This window comes from Platalea leucorodia (assembly GCF_965183815.1).
Source record: "Platalea leucorodia genome assembly, chromosome: 4".
Taxonomy (NCBI): domain Eukaryota; kingdom Metazoa; phylum Chordata; class Aves; order Pelecaniformes; family Threskiornithidae; genus Platalea; species Platalea leucorodia.
The window spans coordinates 24,140,666-24,149,603 of record NC_138826.1 but is presented as its reverse complement, the minus strand read 5'-3'; the positions used below and the strand labels follow the sequence as shown (position 1 = coordinate 24,149,603).

The 8,938-nt window shown below is 44.7% G+C and overlaps 1 protein-coding gene across 1 annotated transcript; it reads right to left on the bottom strand.

The window, feature by feature from the left end:
• Window positions 1–70: 70 nt before the first annotated feature.
• Window positions 71–8,119, bottom strand: FUT11 (fucosyltransferase 11; the record flags this gene model as incomplete). Its single annotated transcript, XM_082308169.1, has 3 exons — window positions 71–233; window positions 5,450–6,075; window positions 7,373–8,119. 3 exons carry the CDS (start codon window positions 8,117–8,119, stop codon window positions 86–88), a joined length of 1,521 nt encoding a protein of 506 aa, XP_082164295.1. The 3' UTR covers window positions 71–85.
• Window positions 8,120–8,938: the final 819 nt, after the last annotated feature.

Genomic DNA, 8,938 nt, shown 5'->3' with positions numbered 1-8,938 from the left:
TTCAAGGCAAACTTTTGGAGCGAGGTAAGAATTCACAGTCTCAACTTTCAATGCAATTTTCAAATCAAGCTCTCACAAAGATGGGTCAGTGTTGCCTCGTCCTCTTGAGAAAAATCTCATGCATATAGTCCCAAAATCTTCCCTGATGCGACTCATTGCGGTGAATCATAGCAGTGAGGGCCTCACCCTGATCAAGGCTTTGCCAATAATCCTGCAGCCACATCTCTTTCCAACTGAAACAAAAAAAGAGACACCACTATAAACCATTAAAAAAAACAAATGAGTCTGCAGCTGTAATAGCACTGAAACCATTTTTTTTTCTTTCACCTAAGAGGAAAACAGGCCCAGAGATGGTCATGACAAAGTATGTTGTTACCATGCTACTGTGCTCCAAGTCATTTAAAGAAACTTGCTACGAAAATTCTCTACAGAAAATGTAAGTTCACTATTAGCTTTACAACATTCTAGAAGTACCAGCATGTGATTGCAGTGTTAACCAAAGACACTAAATTATTAATTGTAGTTTTATATAAAAACTTCTATTAAAATAAAATCTAGCATGAGTCCTTACATGATTTTGAGAGTAGCCTTCCATGGCCAGCATGCGTATAACAGTTAGCCTAAGAATCAATTTTTTTTTCAGGTAAATCATTTAACAATTAGACAATGACAGCTACTCATTACAAACTCGGGTTATACATGGCTGAGACAAAAAAATCATTATATCCCTCAACCCTGACTCTATTCTTTATCTCCGGATTACATGGTCGAGTATAAACTTTCTCTTTTTCAATGCATACATTCTCAAACTTTTCATAGCACAGACCACATCACTGCAACTTTCAGCAGTTCCCTTCCCATTCATGATCATGTGGACGACTTCTCTCATTTGTGTTATATCAATGTACGGCCATCATTTATTTATCTCGTCTCCATTATATCTGCTACCCAGCCACATAAGCCCATCACAAATTTTGGAAAGAGGGACCAAATGTGATGCTTTTTTTAATCTGTCCATATGAGTTACCCAATACTTGTTAACTTATATACAGAGCTTTTTGCTTCTTCTCCCTCCCAATCACAGAAGTAAGTACAGTGCCTTCTGTGTTCACGCTATACACCATATATTAAAGCAAGCACGGCTGCACTGCCCAGAAGCAGATCTCACCCACTACTCCAGGAAGACCAGAAGAATGCACAACATGTCATAGTTGCTTTCTTTGTGGAGCGGCATACAACTTGTATGCCATGGGAATTAGTTTTCTGTGGTCAACAGCATCATCTGTGGTGGGACATTTCTGCAGTGTACACCAACAGAGACCTCAAAATAAACCTTTTAACACGAACTGGAGGAAACACAAGGAAAAAATTTTTCACGACGAGGGTGGTGAAACACTGGAACGGGTTGCCCAGAGAGGTGGTAGATGCCCCATCCTTGGAAACATTCAAGGTCAGGCGGCATGGGGCTCTGAGCAACCTGATCTAGCTGAAGATGTCCCTGCCCATTGCAGGGGGGTTGGACTAGATGACCTTTAAAGGTCCCTTCCAACCCAAAGCATTCTATGAGCATAGATTACAATGTGAAGGACCATAGACAGAGGCTTACTGCTGCATTAAAAAAAAAAAAGTCTGCCGAAAGGTTCCTTTGTAAAATGCAGCACTTGGACGTAATGTGAGATCACTCTGCTTACCAGCTAAATTCATTAACCTTTGTTCAAGGACTGCCAACATGAGTTACTTGTTTTTTACAGCACTGAATAAGGGCGCAGTTAGGAAAATGAGTGTACTTGCATTATGTACTAGATGCAAGACTAAGTGGCAGTAGGTAACAGAAAAAACAAAATGTTTTCCAGCTGAACTCTACGGAAACAACACTGAAAGGAATTCTGGTATCCAAGTGAAGACTTTCGTCAGAAACATTAAAAAAGAACAATTTGGTATTTTTCTTTTTACATTGCTGTTATTGGTTTTTAAGAAAGTAATTTCATGCTGATTCTGTAACTTGGAAAAAATTGGTACCCCAGGATGAACAGAACTGTACAAATACCCTGAAACTATGAACTACATACACCTGAAACGTTATTACCATGAGATACAGATCCATCTTTAATCCTGGCTGATTATTGGATTCTATTGCAAGAGAGACCTTACAGCGTACATGTGGCAAATGTGATACACTTTTAAGCTGGTTTTCCTCTTGTCATAAATAAACTGTGACATTGATATAAAATGGAACTAGCAAAACCATAATGGTTTCAAAATATTCCTTTATCAAAGGCACACTGGCTTCTCTTTTCTCGTGCTACCACAGATGAAAACTGTTTAGGTAACTGGAAACGTATTGTCACTTAGTCTTCTTACAGTTACCTTCTCAAATGTCCCACTTTTGGAAAATGAATTCTTATCAATGAAACAAACCAAACATTTCCCTTCACAAAGGTGAGAGTACAAGAATAATTGGAGATTCCGGTTCCTACTAAGCAGATATTCTACTCATCACTAGCACTGTAACTCACTCTTTTCTGTACAAAGCAGCCAAGAATTCAAGAGATTATAGTGACTGACCCATAACCTAACACATACAAGTGGTTGTTCTGCAGCCTTTCTTCTGAAGGTCACTTGGGTGTGAAGCCCAGAAGTCCAAACACAAGTGAGGCTGCAAGCATAAGGATTTAGGAACCACGTCTCCACACTTAGAGCTAAAGGACAGCAAGGTGAAGATATAATAACATGCTCCAGCTACATATACCTACATAGAGATTCTGATGCAACAGTTCTGTCAATTCAGCACATTCGTCAACCCTAAAAACAAATTACATCTGGGAATAAGGGTTACAGAGCATGCAGATGCGCAGGGTAACCATACTGTAATTGGGTACCTGCTCTAAAAATATATAAACTCTAATTGCCTTTGTTGTTCTCTGAGTTCCAGAAGCCTCCAGAAGCCAAAATCACAGTGTATATTTACAGACAGACCTTGTATGTTGCATATATTCTACCACTTGTAACCCCACTAGGCCTGCATCATTTTTCCACAATGTTTTCTAAAGTAACAAAATACACAACTGCCTGGCTTAGTAGACAGTCATCTAAATTGATCATATTGTTGACATAATATTACTGTCAAACTCTGACAAAATATGAGCATGTTTAGATAATGTTTTGGTGGCAATTTTATGCTACTGTCACACCATTTACAATTCTAAGTAATCATGTTCCATTTTAGAGATAAAAACGGTGAAAGCTCAGATGCTTATGGAATAGAAACCACTGTATCTCACTGGAGATCCCCTTGATCATGCCTCAGAAGGTACAGATACATATATTTCTAAAGTAGATAGCAGACAATGTAAAAGCTTCCCTAGTACAATTTTTCCAGACACATCTCATGTCTATAAACATGGGGAGAATAACACACTGTGGTTCAATGAGACATGGAAACTTCCGTGGGATGCAACTGTAGCTGGGATTATGGACCAACTGTTCAAAACTCCTTGCTGATGACCACTGCACAGAACGATGAAGTCCCTGACTTGCAAGTAAGTGGCATAGGCACCCATGCTGTGCCTTCAAAGGTGTTTCTCTACTGCCATCTGCTGCTCAAGCAAGAGAAAACCTGTGAAAAAGTAGAGAATACTCTCATAGAGTAGGCTGCTGCATAGCATGCCACCAGTGAAAAAAGCACATTTTGCTACCGAGACTGAGAAAAGGTATTACTATAAAAAAGCTTCAATAAATCAATCAACCAACAGAAAACAAAGGCTTATGGATCCCTTTTACTTACAAGCATAACTTTTCAATTAGTTAATATGAGAATTAATCGTACTGTGAAAAATGCTTGTTAATGACAAACATCACAAGTTTTGTGAAATGTGCTTTTCCTAAACAACCTGACTGATCTCAGGCTTATTTTCCTTTTTTAATTTCAGTTGGCCATTTTTGAAAGCATCCAAACATAGGATGAAGTAGTTCCCCACACTTACAAAATTCTTCATACTTTTTTGTGGATGATTAATGTAATAGAAGATTTTTGAGAGCTTCATATCCACATAGAACTTAGTTCTGGGTTAGCGTATTTGAAATGATGGATTCTATATTTTCAACACACTGTGTCTTCTAACATTTTAACACTCCTAAGCATCCAATTCCTTAGTCTAGGAAATTATTAACAAAGCTGTAAACTGACATAAACTGGGATAGAGTATATTGACAACTTCCTTCTGGACAGTGCATGAGATCTTCCCAATATTTTCAAAAAGTCATTAATTTAATACTACAGCAGGATGACATCAGAACACTGAAATCCTTGGTGACAGATAGCTATAAACATAAGCAAGATCTGCTATGGCTGAGGATTCATCTTTACGATGGCTGTCTGACAGCTTATATAAAGTGAATTGCATACACTTGAGTAATTGCCTAAAAAGACAGAAATTATTGCAGGTAATGCAAAGAAAAATGACAAACCTGGGGGATCTGAACATGTTATGCTAATAATACACACTACAAAAAGTGCACACATGGTTTATGAACTGCAAGAACCCTTCCTTCTAGCAACTGCAACTTCAAACACTATCAATTGAAAAACTCAAGGTTTGGGAACCCAAGCACTGACTTGTTTTGTACCAACGCATGTATAAATACTAAGTAGACCCTGCAAACAAAACCCTATTCTGCCTACCAAAAGTGGTTGCCTTGGGGTCGATGTGGTTTGTTCCCTGCTAACAGACTCCAGGGCAGCTCGCGCTAGAGATGGCTAACGCTGGGCTACAGGCCTGGGAGATTCCAGCAACACTAGCAATCCCTGTGCACAAAGGGGACGAGAAACTACTCAACCTATTCTCTGTCCTGCGTGGTCCCTCTCCTAAATAAATGGGATGGTGTCCTTCAACACAAGCCAGAATTCTGTCACACAAAACAACAAAAAGTCTTGTGAAGTATTCTGGGTGAGCCTAACTTCTGCTCTGAAGTCAAAAGGAGTTAACCAGGCCTGCACTGAACAGTGGCAACCCCGTTCTTAACGCAGTACTTTGTAATGAGGTATAGAGGTACAGCCCTGCTTTCACCCAAGGGCTACCGAGTGCTTTACCATCACTGTACTGAAAAACATCCATCCTCCAAACAAACAAACAAACAAACAACAAAAAAAAAGAGGCTAAGACAGACAAAGGATAACCATATCGCCCAAGGTCACAGAGCATTTTAACAGAATATTATGGGTGTTTCACGCTCCTCATTCAACCACTAACCAATACCACTGTCCAAGCCTCTTTTCCAGCCTCAGTGTTACACAGTATTAGCAAATCCACCATACCACCCACAAGACATAATATAAAGCGTAACTGGAGATGTATTAAGAGATCCTTTAAGTACAAAGCATTATTAAAAGTTACAGCTACTATTCTTGGAAGCTTTTTTTCCTTCAAAAAGCATAGCATTCGTACATTACCTGTCTCCTCCAGAGAGGTCTTCAACACTTCCAAACCCAGGGGTTGGCATAGGACATCCCATGTGCTTGAACTGAGCTATGCGAGGTCTGGGAGCTGGAATTTTCCCATGAGACTTTTTATATTCCTGCTCCTCTTTGACCCGAGTGTTCTCCCTGTCACAGATGAAACACTCAAAGCCATTCAGGTAATTGGGCAGAGTCATGTCATTCACACCCCACTCCCGCCTCTCCAAGCTCTCTAGCAAGAACTGGTTTTTGATTCCACCAGCGTTTTTATACTCTAGATACTTCATGTATTCTTCTCCATTCTTGTCCAGGAAATCAAGATACTTTGCCAGCTCTTGGGGGCTGTCAAAGTCATCTATAAGAATGACGGAGAGATTGTTTGGCATCCAGTCCCGCACAGCTGGGGAGCCTCGGTACACTGGGACAGCACCCAAGTGCATTGGACGCCACAGCTTCTCCGTCATGTAGTCGTCACATATGGCATTCTCCAAGGCCAGATGAAACTTGTACCTGGCGGTAAAAGTCATAAATTCAGAATCTTCTGTAGTGGCTGTAGAAGTGTCTTTCAGTCGCTCACTGGGAAGCTCACGGTTATGTAGGCATTTCCCATAGGAGTCCACCTAAAATAACAACCAGCATCTTTACAAAGTGATTTGTTTGCCCGGGAGCTTGTTTTCACAGCTTATAGTTCTCGAAAAATTCCTAACTTTGATCAGTTCCTAGCTACCTTAGTTTAGCTTCACTTCCACTCCAAGTTCTTTCCCTTGTGAGTATTCCTGGAGTCCCAGCTTTAGAGGAAATAGAGTGCTCAGTTTCAAAAGCAGCATAAACCGCGCTACAGATTGGGGGGGGGGGGGGGGGGGAGTGCGCAGAAAGGAAGGCATCACCCAAGAATGTATTTATTACCGGACAAATCAGAAACTGAGAGGTAAGGAAGGGCATTCAACTATCTCTCTGTTAATTTAAAAGTCATCTTTCCACTTAACAGAGACACAGTACTTTTCCAAACAAGTTATTACACAGTTCCTGTCAGTCTCAGCAGACTGGCAAAAATTTTCCATTTGTTAGACTGAGAAAAACTGATGTAGGGAGCTAAAAGAATACTGTCTAAAAATGAAAGACATACACCTGATCTGGAATCTGCTTCATACTTTGAAAATACACAGTCATATTTTAAAAATTATTTTGTCTTTGCTTCACTACTGAGTACATGATGAACTTGCACAATAAATGAATCACTACCAATAGAAACAGTGGAAATTACTAGGAAAAAGATGTTTCAGGTAAAGACTAAAAACAGATGCTTTTTTTTTCTAATCTACTATCCTTCAGAACTTTTAAGAAAAAAAAGCACTAAACTTCTTTTCTGCTTGAAAGAAACGACGTTATTTCAGCTTATAAAGCTACTCTCCATCAGCGGTGCCACAGCAGCACAAACCACCATAGAAATAACATGGTCCTACCACAACGCTGACAAGGAGCAGATTCTCAAAGCGCAGCAACCAGTCTTTTTATTGCATGCGTATACTTTCAAATGAGAGCAAGGCTTGTAAATGGGCAGCCTTCCTGTACACTACCTTAAAGGCCCAGAGATTACGGCAACTTCTAGCACTTGGTCCACAAGACCAAGCCAATTTTGTCTTGGCCCAGCTTGCGACTGACCCCGAGTCTGGCTAACTCCACAACTAACAGCTACCGTCAGGCCTACCTACTGGCACGCGGTGTAGTCTAGACCACGCTTTGGGAAGGAATACTAGTTTTTCTGTCCAGCTTGTAGTCGGCATGCATCCCGTTACGATTCGCGTCTTGGCTAAAAACAAGGACAAACAAACCCCATTAAGAAGAGAGGAGGTGGAGGGGGGCAGCCAGGCGGGCCCAGCTCCGCCAGCCACACCGCCCCACGGCCTCCCCGCCTACCTGGATGTACTTCATGAGCTCCCGCACGTAGCGGTCGCGGTCCGAGGGGACATCGCAGTGGGACTGCATGTACAGCACCGGGGCATAGCCCCTCCGCCGCCAGGCGTCCTTCTCGGCCAGGGGCACGGCCGGGCCCCGCAGGTAGCCCACGCCGGGCAGCCACTGCAGCGTGAGGGGGTAGTCGGACTCCCGGCGGAAGGTGGCCGTGTAGTTGAAGAGCTGGATGCCGGGCGGGTGGGAGAGGAGGTAGTTGTTCATGGGGGACTCCTCGTGGAAGAGCGCCCAGGTCTGGTGGGCCAGGCGGGGCAGCGGCGCCTCGTAGGCCCTGAAGTCGGTGCCGTAGAAGATGAGGGCCTTGGTGCGGCGGTGCCGGGCCACCCGCCGGCTGCGGGTGACGAGGCAGGAGCCGCGGGGGCAGTCGATCCGCTCCGTGTCGCCGGGGAAGTGGGGGAAGAGGCTCCCGCTCCACCACAGCAGGATGGGCAGCGCCTTGTTGCTCCGCGTGTCGTTGTTGCCGGGGCCGCGGTACGACGCGGCGGCGACGAAGGCCGCGCCCGGCGGGACGGCATCCTGCGCCCACCCCTCCGCCCCGCACGGCTCCTCCGCGCCCGCCGGCCCGGCCTCCCCCTCCGCCGCCCCCGGCCCCTCGGCGGCCAGCGCGGCCCCCGCGCCCCAGGCGAGCGCCAGCGTCACCCAGAGGCGAGCGGGCCCCCACGGCCCTACGCGGCCCGGCCTGCCGCCGCCCATGCCCGCCGCGCTGGGCCAGCCCCGCCGGCCCGGCCCAGGAAGCGGCCCCAGCGCCCGCCCTCGGGCGGCCTTCCGCCGCCGCTGGGCGCAAGGGGCGGAGCGCGGCGCGGCCCGGGCAGGGCCGAGGTGGGGCCCGCGGGGCCGCCTGCCTCCCCCGCCCGTCACTTCGCACCCTCACGGCAAGCTGCAAGCGGCCGGAGGGGCAGCGAAACGTAACGCAGGCCTGTGGCGACAACGGCAGCACTGCACTACTCGTGCAGTCTTACTTCAAGCTGACGTAAACCTGCCTCCGGCTGTGGAGACACCCGCACGAGCTGACAGGGGCAAGCCCGAGCTGTTCACCGAGGCACAGCGTGCTGAAAGCAAGCGAGATTAGCTCCTGCTCAAGACCATAAAGGGAGGGAACAGAAAACATCTTTTACTAACAGAACTTTTGGGTTTTTTTAATATCTACAGGGAGATAGTTCCCTTTAAGCTGCTCTTCTGTACCAACCTAGTATAATTCATTGGGTGTTAAAATACTCTGTAAATGGGAAAATGGTATCTGCAAAGCTAAATTCTAGCTAGACTATAAGAATAAAAAAAGGTATGCTAGAATTACCACTTGGTTATGGAATTGCTAAAAGCTTCAAATTAATTCCTTAAGAGATAACTTAATCCCAATCACAATACTTGTAACTGGTAATTCGTAATACAGGACTATGGACATGAGCAAGTAAGTATTCTCCATCTGTATAAGGAACAGGTTAAAACATGGGCATCTTTTTGCTTTCCTTTGAAAAGTTAGGTCTTGACGCTGCTCGGGCACAATCCAGAAGC